The sequence below is a fragment of the Cottoperca gobio genome, chromosome 4 (assembly GCF_900634415.1).
Source record: "Cottoperca gobio chromosome 4, fCotGob3.1, whole genome shotgun sequence".
NCBI lineage: Eukaryota > Metazoa > Chordata > Actinopteri > Perciformes > Bovichtidae > Cottoperca > Cottoperca gobio.
In genome coordinates, this window is record NC_041358.1 from 15,207,883 (window position 1) to 15,227,210 (window position 19,328).

The 19,328-nt window shown below is 39.9% G+C and overlaps 1 protein-coding gene across 1 annotated transcript in view; it reads left to right on the forward strand.

The window, feature by feature from the left end:
* The window catches only part of rabgap1l (RAB GTPase activating protein 1-like), a 120,491-nt gene that overhangs the window by 14,459 nt on the left and 86,704 nt on the right, over positions 1-19,328 (forward strand). Inside the window, 5 exon segments of the mRNA XM_029429375.1 lie at positions 68-170; positions 3,205-3,371; positions 7,588-7,711; positions 12,507-12,600; positions 14,481-14,631. Of these exon segments, the coding sequence (XP_029285235.1) occupies positions 68-170; positions 3,205-3,371; positions 7,588-7,711; positions 12,507-12,600; positions 14,481-14,631 (639 nt within the window).

Here is a 19,328-nt window from a genome sequence, read left to right on the forward strand (position 1 = left end):
ACCTTCAATGTGTTGCGATCTATATGACTTTCTTTTTTACATAATCCATGCATTAATTCCTACACAGGAGTCGATGGGGAAGAGCTCTGATGGGAAGGCCTATGTAATCACAGGAACATGGAACCCCAACATGGCAGCCTTCCAGCCGCTTAATGAAGACACACCTAAAGGTGAGGCGAGTTATTGTCCCCCTAAATGTCACACAGATACACAGATTACACAGATTACACAGATCACACAGATCACACAGATCACACAGATTACACAGATTACACAGATCACACAGATCACACAGATCACAGTTTGATTTACATCCAGTCACTGTAAAAAAAAAAAATTCAGTTGTATGTCACTGAGCAAAACTAGCAACCCTTTGACTTCTTTCTTGAACGTAATTTACAACTATGCATAAAGACACCTTGGTCAAATGTTTTAATGCTGTTAAAATGTCCTTCTTTAATAAATCTAGTTCACATAGCAGTGATTTGTTAGCTTTATGAAGTCCTTGTGCCCGAGGTTTGGCTACATTTATGATCTGTGTCAAGTACCCGTTTACTGGATGTTCACACACACACACACACACACACACACACACACACACACACACACACACACATATGAAGTAGGAATTATTTCCATACATTAATGTCACAAATGTGATGTGGGACTGCACAAAGCTCAAGGTCATGTCTGAGAAATATGCAGTGCTTGCATTTGAGCCTGGATGTGATAATTGCCTTCATTAATTCTATAGCATAACATATAGTCTTGTACCTTGTCATCCATTACTTGTCGAAGCCTGGCATGTTTTCACACATTGAAGTGTAAACACATCTTGTCAGGCAGCAAAGCCAACAGAGCTGTGGACACTCACTCGTGTGATAAATAGAATTTTGAAAGCAACATTTTAGGAGATAATTTTTTATGTAATTCACTTTGCAGTCCTTTCTGGTATTCTAGCTATTCAGGTCTTTGAGCTTTATATCTTTTCCTCCTTTTATTGGCTCTTTGTTTTGCATGTTGGTAAGTTAGAGAAAGAGGGAAGGTTTATTGATTTGGTTATATCAGTTTTTTAAATAATAACATCTAGAACCTGAATTTGATCAATATCAAATGAAATGTTCATGATTCATGAAATATATTTTAAAACTGTAAATGTGTTATTTATTTATTCCATTCCTCACATACAATCCTATTTTCATGCATGTATGCAGTGCTATATTTATATATTTTATACTTTATTTAACTTTTATTGCTGAGCTGACCCGACCAACAAATGCCCTTGTACCGTTGACCCTATGTTAACCTGCATATGACTAATAAAGTCAAACTAAACTGAACAGACTTGCTATCTGAAATGTGTGTTCATAAATCAGAATGCGCTCAGATAAACATATTGGACTTGAACAAGTTCATTTATCATGTACGTGAAAGGCGACCAATTTTATTGTTTTTTTCAAAGGGAAGCATTTACATGTGTTCAGACCGGATTCCAAAGAGTGAATCCAGGCAGAGAGCTTTCCTTTCCTAACAAATTAGACCACTTGGCAACTTGCTGACTCGGAGGACTCTGAGAGTTTGACTTGAAGGTGGATGGCAGGTCTGTCAAAGCCGTCTACCTCATGGGAGTCGGACTGTAGAAAGAAAGACACACACGCACACACGCACACACGCACACGCAGAGAGAAAATCTGCCCTCCAAAATCTGCCCTCCTGAGAGATGCTCAGAAGTAGAAGTAATCCTTACCATGAGAGCCTCAATAGATAAATTAGTTATAACAAGTGACTAGTTTTTCATACATTATCATGCATTTTAATGTGACACGAAACTGATGATGATTTTCTAAGTGGAGGTTTTGAAACGAGTTTACTTCCCTCTGGAAGCCCTGGCCAGTAGTTTAGTAGTTTCCTGCTGAGCAAGAAAAAGTGACTAACGTTGTCCAAGTTAGTCTCGTTTATTCTTATGTATAAAAATCTGTACATAAGTTAGGAAACATCTACTATCGCTAAACTTTATTTTACTGGTTATCAGGAAATAGTTATTGCTTTAAAATAACTGCACCTTGATATGACTTGTAGCCAACACCTGGAGGGCCCCAACTATCAAAACTTTATTAGCAGTAAACGGTAAACTATCACAGCATCAGCGCTAATATCTGAAGCTTCAAACAAGTCCCTTTTTTATAAGGAAATGTGTCTTAAAAGCAGGAGTTTGTGCTTGACATTATCATAATTGCAATCTATATTAAGATGGTGTTTGTTGCTTGTAAGAAACCCTTTGCTGCATGTCATTCTCTCTCTCTCTCTCTCTCTCTCTCTCTCTCTCTCTCTCTCTCTCTCTCTCTCTCTCTCTCTCTCTCTCTCTCTCTCTCTCTCTCTCTCTCTCTCTCTCTTCCCCCCCCCTTTCTCTCTGCAGCTGTTCTATCAATTAAAGGCAAAAAGCCAAAAACAAATCTTTAAAAAAAAGATGCTGGTTGTTAATTGTTGTCCTTCCACACGTTTATTAAAATAATAAAACCTCCCCACTGTGAAATAACCACTCTGTCTCTTTTCTATTAGTTTATTCCTCCTTTATAATTAGACTGTCCCCACAACAGAAGTGAGTTTGATGCTCACATCTCTCTGTGTATTTTCCTGTATAGACTAAAAGCACAGTACTATGAAAACTAGTTCAAGCCAAAAAGCTCAACTATCAGGGTGAACCTTTTCACCCAACAAATACATTTATAGACGTCAGTTGTGAAGTTGAAGACATTAAAGTTATGTTGTTATCCACTAGGGGGTGTGGCATTTCCAAAGGATACTTGGTATGGAGTCAGATGAATCTCTACAGCTTACATCTACATTTATGGATTTCTAAGTTTGTTTTTCTAGTTCTGAGCATTTTTTTTAACAATAGAACAAAAACATTAGCATCAGAAATACAGGTTGCTTTTCTGCCAGAGGTTGGTGCAGACTTAGTAGTGTGTACCAGCTTTTGGACAATTCATAACCAGGTTACACTTTGAAAGCTGTTTTGCACCCACAGCTGTTTATCACGTGTACCCAACCCTGTAATTCACCCTTTTTTTTAACAGTATATAATATAGTTAAACAGGCTTTACTAACTGCCATTGAATCAAAAGGAAATCAATATATGAGTCTTGCATATTACCTCCAGAACTACTTTTTTTAATGTTTTGCTTTTACTCTGTTTTGCTCCAGATAAGCAGGTCCACATGACGGTGGCAGTGGACCTGGTAGTCACTGAGGTGGTGGAGCCAGTTCGCTTCCTGATGGAAACTCTGCTCAGGGTATATCCATCAAACGAACGCTTCTGGTACTTCAGCCGCAAGACCTTCAGTGAGAGCTTCTACCTCAAACTCAGACAGGTACCTCCTACAGCTGCTACTACCCATTCTCATACTTCACATATACCACTTTATTTGTGGTTTAAATCTCTCTTTAAACAGACTCCTTGACTAGCTAACTATGATTGATAGTTGTGGGCTTCTGGTTTGTACCTGGTTGATTTCTGGTGAGTTGTAGAGTTTCTGGTTGTTAATAGCTGGATCAGGACAGTTGTAGAATATTTGCCTTTAAGCTTTTAGCCTAGCGATGATTAATTGGTGGGTTCCTTAGACAACACTCCTGTGGCATCCATGTGTGAATAATATACAATGAGTGTACAACTACTCACCAGTCAGTAGAAACGATGAGGCTCCTTGGATCAGTGTCATCCTGTTTATTATCCTGTTAGCTATCCCTTAAGAATCTCTGGGTGACGTAAGGCAGCTGCAAAACACTAAGCAGCGCTGCTTCATTTTCTTTATTCGATTTGTAAAATATCTTTTTTGCATCTTTTTACCGATATCAGCGTATAATAACATGTATTGTGATGTGGATATTATTGCACCCTCCCTAATTGTTTGGTTTTCAGTTACACCTTTTGATATTATTTGACAATGTATGTAAGAGAGCCTATCGATCATGATTTACCCAAAGTGTCCTTATTGGAATAAGAACTCAAATTAGATATCCAAAAATAAACTAAATGTAATTACATAAATAAATAAATGGATTGCGTTGAGACCTCCTGGCACAGAAAGGTGTCAGCCATATTGCTTTCACAAGGTTATTTAAGTCAAATCAAGTTTATATAGCACAACATCACATACAGTATGTCTCAGAGAGCTTCACAGCCTAAACCGGCATCACTTCCTCGGCCCAAGCTCTCAACAATGTCCAGGGGAAAGTGGAGCGAGTGGATGGGCAGCTTGGAGTATGTGCGGAGTAAAGGAGGTCAGATCGGGCATGTGATGGCGTGTCAGTGACCAGTCAAATGGTTTACCCCAGAGAGCTGAAACACGTGATCGTTGTGAGAGCTACGGACATGTGCTGAAATTTATCATCAGCTGAATTCCATTTCTCTCTTCCCATCTGTGCATCTCCCACTTTTGCCTCCTCGCTTTGTCTGCCTGCCTCTCATTGTCAAGCTGGTGCATTGATGCTCAACATGGCATTCCCTCCCCCTCCTTCAATATATTTTCCCGTGTCAGATCTGTTTATACATAAAGTATAGGATGTAAGCATGTGCACTGTTTGTATTGATACGCTCGAAATCTCTGTTCTGGCAGCCGAATAATAATTGTTGATAGCAACAAATAAACCGTCTCCTTCAATGTAACCGTTAATGTTGCATAATGGCAAACATCACACACCCTGAAATGTTTGCCCCTTTTGAGTTTCCTCACAACTTGTCTGATTTTATAAAAATAATAAATGCTGAGAGAGAGAAAGCTCATTCACTTACCTCCCACCAACACAAGGACACCCAGCTTGAGCAGTTGCTGCAGGTGCTTATTTTTTTATTTTTTTTTACAGTTAAGCTGTAAGCTTCCTCTTTCCTGTTAAAAAGCAGATCTCCTTTAGTAGGCCGTGGGGAGCAGGCAAAGCAGTGGAGTGTGGGGAAGCTTTGGATTGTAGGGAGCTAATAAGAGACTCTGTCTCATTATTGGCATGTGGGTAATTAACAGCGGCGGTCTGACTTGTCCGCCTGATTGCCTCTCTAGTTATCTCCTCAGTAAATGGAAGAGTGTTGGACTGGTGCTGTGGTTAAGAGCTAATTAAAAGATAATATTGTGTGGAGGTTTTTGTGGAAGATGGTAATCAGAGGTGATACACACGCATATAAAATATGTAGTCCTATTGTCTTATTTTGCCAAAAACTGTCATTAGCCAGCTGAAGTACCAGGGAGTCATTATCTAAGCCAACTTCTCAGAATGTTTTCTGTGTCTGCTTCCCCGGAAAATGTATTCGGTGTCTACTTTACTGGGAAACAAACATACCAGGCTCAAGTTCAAGTTGATTTCAACATTAAGTCCCGTCAAATTCTGACCAGTTGACAACAAGTCAACACTAGCACTGAAGACAATGTTTTGTACATGTCTAAAAAGTAATACAGTTTGGGAGTTTCTAAAAGATCAGCAGATATGTGAACATAAATATATGCAGGGGTACATAATATGTTTTCGCAAGTGAGTTTTTTCTGATGCTAGAAAAATGCAATAAAATCAATAAAATAGCAGCCGGTTACCAGTTTGTATGTTTTTAGGATTTGCAACGAAAAGCTTGAGCATGCAGAGGTTGATGGAACCGACGGCAGAGAGCGATGCCAGTGGTTTTCGAGAAACCTTGTTTAATTTGACAAAAACTTAAAATCGCTGTGTAAGAAATGCGCTTGGTGATGTTACCATGACTTGCACTACAGCAGTCCTGTTATTTTGTGAAGTGAAATGGTCTTCAGCTCATAGAATAACATTTAGGTGAGGGCTGTTCTTTATTTATGTATCAACAAACACTTTTGGATAATCCTTTTTTCTGTTCTTTCTTTCCTGATTAGAAATCCACAATAGATGATGTTGTGTTTGGACAGTTGGCTTCTGAGCCCCAAATTTCTTTCACAATTGTATCCGCGTTAATAATTCATCCCGTGGGGTTAACATTTCACCATAAATCGTAGCAAAGACAACATATTACCTAAACCTCCTCAGATTGTCTCTAAGAATAGTCCAGGCTTTATATTCTCTCCCAATTTGTGCTCTCATCACTGACATGAGTTAGTCATTAGACGCCATGCGAGTGTGCAGATCAATACAGCTCATTGATCCATCCTACCAGGTGGAGGAGAGAGGCTACAGCACTACAGTAATTGAATAGACCAGAAATAAACATCAGTATCTCATGGTCCTCGCCCAAGGTCAATTCAGCTGGTGTCCTTTTTCTATTGTGCATGTCTCCAGTCTGTTATTATGGATTCAAGGAGAAGTTTAAAACTGTATTAAGCATTTTTTTACAGTGATCATTGTTATGCTTCAGCAATTTTCAAAGGAGCCGGGATAAGAAAACCAATGTTCTTCCAAGTAGCTGACCTGGTGGAGTGAGCGCCCCATGTACCAAGGTTGAGTCCTTACCGCAGCGGCCTCTGCTCAAATCCGACCCATGGCCCGTTAGTTCATGTTGTCCTCGCTCTCTCGCTCTCGCTCTCGCTCTATCTTTCTTTCAGTCCATCTCTCCTCCTGTCATCTAATAAAGGCACAAAGGCCTAAAAAATAAAACCTTTTGCCACAAAAATATGAGCACAGAGTGAAAACACACCCTTATTCAGAGAATGATTACCGGCTGGATATTTTTAGATAAAATGTAGTAAAGTTCATTCTGTACAATTTTAATATCTTTTTAATTTTCTTACCCGTCATGAGTTGGCACTCCGCGGTTTTATATGGCTTTGCTTGTTCACCTCTGTATCTTCAACGAGGTTGGCTTAATTGAGGGGCCGGCCTGCAAACTCCTTGCATCCCATCTCAGTTGAGGCACAGCAGGCTGCTTATGGGAGTTATTTTCCTTTAGTGCCTCGTACATGGTTCCTTTTCTTTTAATGTTGTCATCTGATTGGACGGTGAGCTCTGGCCTGACCACCTGCTTGATCGATTCACACAGTTGGTCAATGTCAGGACCGAGGGTGGTCATGCTGAATGCCTTGTTGAGATTGACCCTCGCTGCCAATCTCGTACTGACACAAGAATACCTGCAGGTGTTCTATCTGGAGCTGGGACTGCTGTCTGCCATGCAGAAACCGATGATATGCAGTTTGGAGGAACTAGTCAATGACTCTGGTGCTTCTTTGGGTGCCATGATATAATCGATGTCCTTGTGAACATTTTTCACACCGGATTCTCCTCCTCCTCCTCGCATTCCTGTGCCTTACGGGATCAGTCATCTGCATATGTAAAACTGTTTAAGGCTCATCACTGCGCATCCATTGAGCCTCTCAAGCCCTATAGCATCTGATCATCTCCTGGCTGCTGCTGATCCCCTAGTTGTTTGAGTCAATTTGTCTATAAAGTTCTGTACCTTGTTGGCCGCTCCCATGCAGTACGTATTTAAAGAGAATGAATTTGCAGAAAATAAGCATCTCTGTGTTAACTTTTAATTTCTGATGTGAAAAGATAATCAGATATAAAATTGCGAAAACCATGTTTTATAATTTATAAATGAATTTTCGCTTGAGGATAAAATAATGTCTGATCATGTGTATGTGTGTACAGCAGGCACCAGAGAGGGTGGGTCAGAGCGATGCCATGTATGAGGTGGTGAGTCTTCAGAGGGAGGCAGAGAGGAGCAATGAAGGACGACTGGCCTCGCCCACTGAGGAAGAGGAGGCTGATGAAGGTATGGATGTCTCCTTTTTCTTCTCTCTCTCTCACTCTCTCTTCAGTTGCTTGCTTTCTACCCATAATATTCTAAGTTGAGTTAATCATATACAATATATGCTAATTATACCACAGTACATAATCACAACTACTGAACATTCTTTGCATCTTTGAGAAGCCAGTTAGACTTTCTCTGTCTCTGTACATTGTTGATGAGATGCCAGAATTCTTCATCAGAATGCCTCCTCCCCCAAATACAAACTCATATATACACACATGAGCGCATGAGCCACATCTCAACATGATTTGTATTCCGAATGTTGCATGGTTGAAAAGAAATGCGACCTCACATTGCATAGCGCTGTACAAATCCCTCACTGCCTTTTTGATGTTATAGAAAAACGAGACACTTCTGTGAACCTTCAAAGGCACAAATAGCTTGTCAGAGGGAGCATGTACTTTATATTCCACATATCTGCCGGGGGTTTTTCTGGGTGGAATGAACGCCTCAGCTAAATGAGATCATATGTCCCGATATTCAGTCTGAAATAAAGGTTTACCAACACACACCTACTGTTTGTTTGTTTTTGTGTAGAAAGGCCTTGTCACAAGCACACATTTGCTATTCATTGGCTGACATGAATCAACAGTGATGTTTCATTTTGTTTCGGCACATAAACATTGGCAGGGGTGTGTGTTTGAGCATGTGTTTGTCCGTCACATGTAAGTATGTGAGGCAAGGTATGTGATACCAGCAATCTGTTTAGATTAGTGTGTGTGTCTCGCTCAGGGGGTTTGATAGGTGTGTGGGTGTGGGTGTGGTGTGGTTTTGAGTGGAGCCTGTCCCAATCCTGTTGGGGCTTATAGCACTACTGCACTGCAGTGTCAAACTACCCGTACACACCCTTCGTCAAGCAGACCAATGATCTGGTAACACAAAAGAAATGGTAAATTGATAGTTAATTAAACTTACGTGTAGTTATTTTACTGTTAACAAACAATGAAATGACAATTTCTAATATTTACTCATTATTATTAATGCTGTAAGTTATTGTTGCACACATGACTTTATTTAATTGTATATTAAGTATTTGTTAATTGCCAAATGATTTCCAAAGCTTTAAGAAATTGTTTGTTAAACCCCTATAAACATTACATCGATCGATGCACCAGAAAGCATTTTAAACAACAAAATATGAACTATCTATCTAAATAATGTTTATTGATGGTTTAAAAAGTATTTATTAATGTATTAATCCTCAGTTGCTACTTTGTAATGGCATCTAAATAATGTTTATAGACGGTTTACAAACCAATTATTAATCTTAACAAAGTGTTTAAAATATCTGGTCCATTTATCTATGTAATGTTTATAGTTGTTATACCTAACGATTTCTTAAAGGAATACAAATAATTTGGTCATCGTTAACAAATACTTAATAAAGTGTATAAAATGTTGTAATGTGTGCAACAATAAACAGTTAAAATAACTACTAATACAAATGACTAATCCTCGTAAGTGTCTTGATGAAGATGCTGAATTCATTCAATTTAAACATTGAACTGATTAAACAAAGCAGTTTAGGTGACGAGCCAGAGCAGAGTGGATATTCTCCTGTCTATAACGGCAGGTATGCCAGAAGCATTGAGGCAAACACACAATTACATTAAGAGCAGCAACACTGGGTGTTAGACTCCAGTGGTTTCCAAACATGACCCAGTTTCAGCCCACTAATATAAACAGGACTGGCATTTTCACCTGATAACTGGCTCGGTTGTGCAAGTGTGGCAGATTTGGCCTGACCACAATTTAGACTGCACACTTCATGAGGTTGGTTTGGTTAAAGGTGCACATTTCAGTGTTCATTTAGTGTCTTGCGTCACGTCAGAGCATTTTCTCCGTCAAAGTTTGACAGTCTGTGCAATATTGCTTCATAGCAGCTAATTGAATTCAAATGGAGATCAACCTTGGTGTATTTTACGCAGGTTAATTAACACCAAGTACTTGGGAAATTTATGAGATTTTAACAGGATACGAAGCCTACAGCGTTCTTGTACGACGATTCAAGCACTACTGTGGAATATAAACCTCAGCCCAGATAAAAGTAATCACACCAAATCTAAACTTAAAAAAAAAAAAAGCATCCCTCTTTCAATTTAAAATCAACTTTTTTGTAAGAATGTTTTACAAAATTGTGCGACGCCAACACGGGAACATCTAACATTGGAGGCTCCTCTTCATCTTATTCTCTCTTTTCTTTGCCACTGTCAACTTTCTTCTACTTTTTATTTTATTTATTTTTTATCTTGAAGCAGTAAAAGATGTTAACAGAGTGGGAGGCAAAAATTGTCACCCAAAGTCACGAGTCAGCCGCCAAGGCTGGAGCTGACTGCTTTCAACTGGCACTGTGGGAGCTATTCAGAGGGCTTTTTCTATAACGCCCCTCTCCTCCCACAGAACTGAAAATTGGAGCTGGAGGTCGGCCTCATTGTGTACAGAAATGAATACACTCACAGTGTAGATGCCACCGCTGTGAGCACACACACATTCAATTCATGTGGTTGTTTTATTTTCTTCTTTTCCGTGCCTGCAATGTGGAAAATAGGCCCGAAGCTGACGTCTCTTTTTTTTGTTTCCTTTGCTTTTCACAGCAGGCTTTGTGATTGCTGCTTATTGTGTTTCTTATGTTACCCTTTTTTATATACACGTGCAGGGACACACTTGCATACATACATACATACATACATACATACATACTGTGATCAAACACATGCATATAGATAGATAGATAGATAGATAGATAGATAGATAGATAGATAGATAGATAGATAGATGGATATACAGTGTTTCCCCCTACCATTGTCCCAGCGCCCTGCCTGAAAGTCAAGGTGTTTTTTTTTCTTTTCTCGAATTTAAAAAAAAAAAAAATTATATTTTTTAATTCACAAGTCACTTTTCACATGGACAGGTCTCTTTTATTAAATGAACTAAACGCTTATGTTATTGATCTTCGCAGCTGACACACACACACACACACACACACACACACACACACACACACACACACACGTGCGCACACACTTACAGAGCGGAAGAAAGGAGCGGGGAGAACTAAATCTCCCTCACGCAATCTCCCCGCGCCACGCACGCGATCTGCATAATACAAATCAAAGAGACGGGAAAGGTTTGCTTGATTCAGTACACTGCTGTCAAATAAGAAGTGAAATGGAAGACCATGTAAAGGACATTAAATTCAAAATTAAAAGTACTTAAAGATATTCAAGGCACAACATCTTTTTGGCACTACTCGCTGCTCACTTAAGTGTAGACAAAACCAATCCAGTAGTGGCTTCCACATCAGAGAGATCATATTTGAAAGTAATCCTGCAGTGAATACACAGTCCCTCTCCAGATTAAAAGGTAAATGTAAAGGCCGTCGTCTTCACAGCTTCTTTCATCACCTGGTAAATTGGCAGTGGCGTTGGACTCACGCTTCCTCGCCACGTGATCTCAGCCAATGTGATGGCCAAGGCAGCAGCTTTGTGCTTGGTCTGAACCATTTGAAAGGGCTCATCAAGCATTTATAAAGACCTGAAAAGCTCCTGCTGAGGCTGTGAGGACGTAAAGGTGCAGCAGTGCATTGAGCATAGCGTGTGCATGTTCTAGAAGAAAATGTCTTGACTCATTCTTTAATGCCGAGGCATTAGGAAAGGCTTCAGTGGGAGTGAATGATGCCTTTTAACGCTTTTCTTGCTGCTTGGATTCATTGTTGAGATATCAGTGAAACCTAATTCCATACGCTGGGAAGTTCATTGCTTTCCTGTGTGTGTGTGTGTGTGTGTGTGTGTGTGTGTGTGTGTGTGTGTGTGTGTGTTTCAGTGGGTGGTCTCTGTATCTCCAGCAGCAGAGCAGGCCAGACGGTCAATTAGTGCTTCTGCATCTAAACACAAGTGGTTCACTGTGCCTCTTGCTTCACACACCACCAGACAGAAGAAGCTATAATGGAAAGTGTAGGCACAGCACAGGCACTCCTTTTACCATTTCACTGTGTGTCATCACTATTAACAGGTTTTTAAAAAAGAAAAGAAAGCACAGTTCAGAGCTCCTTGACATGTATACATAAAACATATATATTCATAGAGATTTATTGTGTGTGTGTATATATGTATATGTATGTGTATGTATATATATATATATATATATATATATATATATATATATATATATATATATATATATATATATATATATATATATATATATATATATATATATATCTCACAGCATTACTCTAATCTTAAAGATTCCCGTCTCCTTCATGAGGTTAAAATGTTTCTCTGACTGATTAAAAACATCTTCAATACCAACATTTTTGCAATTTAACTGCCACTTGTGGGAATTTGAAGTCCTTTCCAACGCGTGGTGCTGCAAAAGATGAGGTCCTCCAGAATATGCGTTTGAGACTTTATTTTTTAGTTTTATCCGAACAAAAACATTCAATCGCACAAGCAGGCACGGTTGAAAAACTGTGTGGCTTCCTAGGTCCTAATTCCCCCACCTGCTCCCCAGTGACTCCCCCACGTAACCTACGTAACCACCATGACTACCCACAGGTGCGCCGTTGACAGACACCTACGTACAGACAGGCATATTAAAATCTGACAGCTCAACACATTTATCCGTAAACAATTTTAAAGTCCTCGTCAACGAGTTGCTGGTCGGATCACTGTATTCTCATGCGGACAGTTTACAGATATCGGGACTGATCCATTTATGTTTGGTAATATCTGGGTGTGTTTTGTGTTTCCTACAGATAGCGACAGTGAAATCTCCAGTGGGACAGGAGATGTTTCCAAAGACTGTCCTGAGAAAATTCTGGAGTCCTGGGGAGGAATCCTCACCAGATGGTAAGGCTTCAAAACGGACAGAAAGACTGAGAAATTTGGAAATTGAGAATGATTATATTTTAGATGGTGCAAGGCCATTGGAAGCTCGGCAGAGTGAAGTTAATACAGGGGTAAGGAAGGAGGTAATATTGAGTTATGGATTTGTATACAGCTGGATGGTCTGAAAGAAGTAATAGTGGAAATTATAGAGAAAGAATAAGAAATGGAAATTAAAATTGAGGGATGGAGATACCTAGTTAAGAGGTGAATGGCAGAGAAATAGAGATGGACATAGATGCTGGGAATGTGGAATGTGCCCTCAAATGAAATTAATTTCAGTCGAGATTGGATCTGAGTGTTTCCAGCTGTGCCAAAAAATGTCAGGCTATATTTTGCTTTCTGTTTCACAAGACATGTTCAATATGGTAATTTGTTGTAAAGAGCATTCGAATCATAGTAATAAAAACCAAACACAATATATTCATTACAGTATTGGAACAAGCAGATGCACCATATTTATCTAAATTTAGAGAAATGATGGCAATTTTAAGGGGGGGGGGAAATCAAGACTTTAAGAAGTACATAAATATCAAATAAAAAAAAGCAAAAAAAGAGTTTGAACAGAAAATGGAGCGTAAAACGTTGTCGATATACCACAGGGGTCATATTTGAATGAATGAACATTAATTTTGAGCAAAAGCACTGACGCATTGAACTGGGCCTCGTACAGACTGATTTACAGTCCAGGGCCTGCGTCCTTTTGTTTTCTATACTAGATGATAAAACAAAGAGTTTCCTTTTTAGATACAGTCAATCATGTATCTGCTATAACACATACTGTGTCCTGTCAGTATTATAATACTTTGTGCTTTTATAACAACCAGCGTTGATGCATACAGATTTAGGTGTGTGGCATGATGAACTGAACTAAAGATGGCTTTTTATTTGATTTCACAGCCTGTTTTCTCGCTGTTGCATCAGCACAATGAAGTGAAGTAGTTTATCAGGAAATTGCTTTCATATGGCCTCAATAAATGCATTATGATGAGATTTCAAGCATCATTAAAAAGAGCTGACAGCGTTTTTTCAAAGATGCAAGATATTTCCTTATGTGGGAGAACTCTCACAGCATGGCAGCACTGCGGTTAATACTCTACTCTCATACACTACAGTATTGTACTTAATACTGTAGTGAGTATAGTCGTTACATCAATACTGTACTCAATACAATACTCAGAATTACATATATAATGAGGCAGCTTCCATTGCAAACATGTTTACTAGTAGGAATAGGCATCTGGGACAGCCTGAACTGCCTATTTTATATGACTTAAATCTACCTCACACATATTGTGATTCAATACTTTAGTTCCATTGAACCCGGTTATTATATTTAATAATCTTTTTAGGAAGTTAATAACAAACCAAATACTTTCTCTACCTGTTTTATTTCGTTTGGTACTTTTTTTCTCTTTGACAGTTATCATGTTTGTATATTCGCCAAAATATATGAACAAATAATGATGAGAAAGGTCTGTGGTGTAAAAACAGAATAATCTTTAAAACTGATTAGTGTAAAAAGAAAAGAGAACTGGATGTTCAGCCCTCTCCACCTGGCCAGAGAAGTGCTTATTCTGGTAATCATACTATAATTGATTATTTTGATTTGATTATTAAACTACTTTGTTATAAGTACTATAAAGTCGTATTCATGTTTAGTGCAACATGAATACTTCAGTGTGACGGTTGATAACTCTGCACTTGATTGATTCGATTGGTCTTCAAACTGTCACTGCACAAGAAACAATTATCAAATCTGTCCGGCTACACTTCACATTAATATTTAAAGTGGCTGAATTGGATTATAAAATAATGGATTATCTCTGCGTGTTGTGTATCAGGCATGGGAACCTGTCCACTCGTCCGAAGGGTTTGCCCTCGTTGGTTCGCAGTGGCATTCCCGAGCCACTCAGAGCTGAAGTCTGGCAGCTGCTGGCCGGTTGCCACGACAACCACGACCTGCTTGAGCACTACCGCATCCTCATCACCAAGGTACACACACACACACACACACACACACATGGAGTGACAACTGCTTATAACAAGTCACATTGCTCATATTTCTTTTGCGGAAGTGTGTGAGGTGATACAAAACACAGGCAGATGTTTGCATACTGATCACACACACAAATGGCTGTGCGTACTTAACTTTAAATTCCAAACTTTTTTCATTGCACTGGCACGCCAACAGGCTGTTATTGGTTTCCGCTGAATTTCTTGTCTCAACATTAGCTGTGGAAACCAGATGAGCGATGTTAATGGTTACGATATAACAGACTTGGAAATTGAGGATTTTGAATCCTCTTTTAATGGTAACACACATGAGCAGAGCACGGACATTTAGACTCAGCATTTAACCCATCCTAGTACTAGCAGCAGCTATTATCAGTGCCCGGGGAGCAGTGTGGGGTTCCGGTGCCTTGCTCAAGGGCACCTCGGCAGTGCCCAGGAAGTGAACTGGTACCTCTCAATGCTTAGTTCGTTCAGGGACTTGAACCAGTGACCCTCCGGTTCCCAAGCCAAGTCCCTGCTGCCGCCCAACATGTCAACATAGAAATATGATGTAAGTAGAATGGACAGTCCCGTTCAAATCAACATAGCAGGATGGTGTACCGTTGCCATTGCAAAGAACAGTGTTGTGCTGACTTCAATACAAACCGACTCGAGGCAAGTCGCAGACTCACTGAGGGGAGGTTTTACACTAACGACCAAACGAGCAGTGGATTAGTACGATGTCGCTTTCAGGAAAACATCAGCTTCTCAAAGTAGTGAGTGTGACACACTTTACGGCCCCATTGACATGTTTTGTCACCATAACGACTGACAATCGGGCATTTTCTTTTGAACGAGTCAAATGACCACAGGAAAGAGATCCGTGTCAGTTCTACTCTCATTCTATTTCTATGTCACTTTGATGAAAATAAAGTAAGAAATCTCTTCTTCTTCTTGTGTGTGCCGTAGAGCAGCGGTCCACAACCTTTTATGCGGCACGGGCCGGTTTCATGTAAGAAAATATCTTCACGGACCGGCCTTCAAAGTGTGGGGGGGATAAATATGACTAAATAAAATGATACGGCCAGCATAAAAACTAATATAAAGTGCATAAAAAACTCACCATTACGCTGAATTAGTGGGAGTCCTGAGCTTGTATATACATTCTTCACCAATAGTAAACGGTTTCTTCTCTTAGCGACACGGTTAGTCACTAAGTATGACGCTCTCAGTGCACTCGCATGTGTTGATGTGGTGCCATCAGTAATTGTTTATGTCCTTCTTGTTCATGTTTCTTTCTTTCAAAAAACTCCAAGGGCTTGTCTTTTAACGCCGGGTGCCGCCGTTATGAAGGCTTCATTGCCTCATGTGCGAGCCTGTATATTCTGCAGAGCGGCGCATGAGAATCACCTGTAGCGATAAACACGTATTTTAAGTGACTCCTGATGTTGTCTTTTAAATGCCTCCTCATTGGGTCTTTTCCCTTTTCCAAAAAAGCTCTTTAAAGATGTTTGTTTTCCACTCATTGTTGCTTGTGGGCTTAATTTTTTTAAAGTAAAGTATCACGTGACTGATACCGGTACCGGTCCGCGGACCGGTGGTTCGGGACCACTGCCGGTCCGCGGACCGGTGGTTGGGGACCACTGCCATAGAGAACAATCTCATTTAGCTTTGACATTTAAATGCGCTGTCTCAGGACTAATGCAGCTCATGTTGCCCCTGTGGCCTCCAGGAGAGCTTGCAATAATTCAAAGTATTTAACTGTTGGCTGTGTTCCCATATAACCTACTGTCCCTGATGCACTTTAAGTTTGACTGTTTGGTCTGTTGAGTATAAGGTCGTGAAAATGCTGATATACAGGTGCACATCAAACTCTGGTGCACAGACACCGCCTGACAATTAGATTTGGATCTGCTACTGACAAAGACCACTTTCACACCTTTTTAACCACTTTGACCGCTTTGAAACCTGTATTTTGTTTTTATTTGGTTAAGACCAAGTGAACAAAAAGATTAATTGTTGCCTTTTAGTTATTTTCCAGTTCATGTTTACTGAATGAACTGAGAGCTGCAAGTATGAAGTCATATTAACTGGCAGGTACCTCATTGATCAGACAGTGTTTGCACCTTGTCATCCTGCATCATGCTTCATGGACCCATGGGGAGTTTACCATTTACAAAGAAAATTCTAAGTAACAGTAAACATGTCATCCAAAATGAGTAGCACATGCACCCAAATTGTCATCGCCAATATTTTATTTGCACCCAGTAGTTAGGTCATAGTCACATTTTATCAGGTAGCAAGCTATTAAACAGTTATTACCTTTTATTGTTACACAATTTCAAATAAGTAAATTAAGTTAAACTGTGGGAGTATTAGTCATATAAAGACACTGCTGGTGATTATGAGTTATTATGAGATTACAGCTTTATGTATTTTTGCCCTATGGGGTCTCCTTGAGTTGGTTACATAAGGGATTGCATGATTTATAATAAAGATAACACAAATACATTAACATTTTAGTTTCATGTTATCTGTAATCATCTGTTTAGTGTTTTCAGCTAAAGTTGCCATTCCCATGCTAGTTTTCTAAAGTTATCAATACTAGTCAAACTATAGTTTCCAAATGTGATGGAGCAGTTGTCCGAGCAAGAGATTTGTAAACCAGCAGGTAGAGTGACAAAGCCCCACTGGACCAGACGGCAGCCGCAGAGGGAGGAGGTGATATAAACACGCAAAGCAGACAGAGATCCTTGCTTTTATGTATAATGCAATAGTCTTTCTCTTTGCCGCACAGAAGCGGTTGAAACTACCTGCCTCGATCAATAAGCAGAGAGTGAGGGGGGTAGATGGAAAGAAGAAAAATGGAAAGAGGGAGGAATGTGGACTCATAAATATGAGGTTGTAGTCACCGAGGGGGGAACTGGAGAAAAAGGAATGTGTGTAAACGTCAAGAGAGCTGGCAGATTTCTCTTAACAAAGTCACATATTTTTAGTTGTCTTTGACCTACTGTGTAAATTTCTGTCTTTGTCTTTCTCAATCTTTCAGTTTCCATCTTTATCTATTAAATTGGGGCAATATTTCTTTTGCTCTTTATGTCCCATTTCTCTACCTTGCTCCCTCCATCCTTCCTTCTCCTTCCCATAGTATCTAGTTGTCTTACGAGCCTCTTTCTCTCTCCTTACATAAGACCGAGCTTCTGTAGTTCAGCTCATTTATTCTCATTCCACTGCCTGGGCTTGGGCCATGCCCACATCCTCTGTCTTGCTGGAGTAGTGATGGTATTGATAGGCGGGTGGCTGGGCTATTAATAGCTGCACCAAATGAATAGAACTAGGGGAAGATGGAAGAGGGAGGGAAAGGGAGAAGAGAGGCAAATGACAGCAACTGCGCGGGCGATGTGGAGCTTATTAATGTGTGTTGTCTGGCCTCAGTGACGACGTTAATGCTGATTGAATTTTAAGTAATTGGACCGTCGTCCTTATGGAAGGGTATCAGTATCGTAAATCTGTGCTGTTCAGGTGTTATGCTAGTGACCCTCAGCCAACGGGTGGTAAACCATGTGTGGCTTCTAGTACTGGACCTGCATCATCATCATCTTAAAGGTCTTAAAAAGTCAGAGGTTTATTTTAATGAAACTATCAGACACCCTGAATAAAATGTCCTTCAATCTTCTATATTTCACCTGTAAGACTGAATCCTGTTCACGTCTTCAATATACTTTACTACAGCAGGCCCATGTTAGTAACACAGCAAAAACATACTTTAGATAGAAAATAGAAAAAGGATTGCAGCATTTCTTATGAAATCAATTTGAGCTTTTTTGACTGCATGAAATGCCATTTTCAGAGAAGCACCTTGAATGTTTTTTTTTTTTTGCAGCCCTATATGTACTGTATGTGATTTAAAATGGAATTCAGATAACATCTCATTTTCTGTCACTCAATGCAAATGATTATATAGTTTAAACACAGAAATGTTATCTAGTCATTTGCAAATTACAGTGTGAACATTCTTTTTTTTTTTTTTTTTGTGCTGCCTGAAAAATATGTTGTGGTCAGTGTTTGTCTACTACAACTACAAATGTACAGTGCTGTGCTGCAAGAACTCGGAGGAGCGGCTTGTCACACGGCAATAGCTGGTCCACCTTTTTAAAAGGCCTGGTGGGCTTCCAAAGTGATCTTGTCACCTCCTTGAGGAGTCCGTTCCCAAAGTGATAACCACTGCGTTAGACTAACTCTCATAGCATTTAGCAGCACGTGGCCCGTGGCCGGCTAGCTTGATATCATAGATCGCAAATGTCATGTTCAGTGTTGTACTGCTCTCATTTACAGTCATCACACACAGTCACAGATACACACTCTGTCACACACACACACATGCACACACCATGGCCTTAGGGCATCTGAGACATTCACAAATAACTTCTTTCTCGGCTGGTGCAGCACTGTGTTTGGGGTCAGGGTCAGGGGGTTGCTAGTGACATTTGAACAGCCTTTTCGTCCCCCTAGAGCCGAACAAGCCCAAGGTGTGCTGCCTCGCTTGAACCCACAGCTAAAAGAAATGCTCAGCCAGCTATTTCCATGCCTTCTTTTCCAAAGACCAATCCCACTCGCAGCACAGCCAGTGTGTAAACGGAGGTCAGCATCTCTCCACAGGTTCGATGGCTGTCATCAGAAGCCTGGAAAAGCAGTTT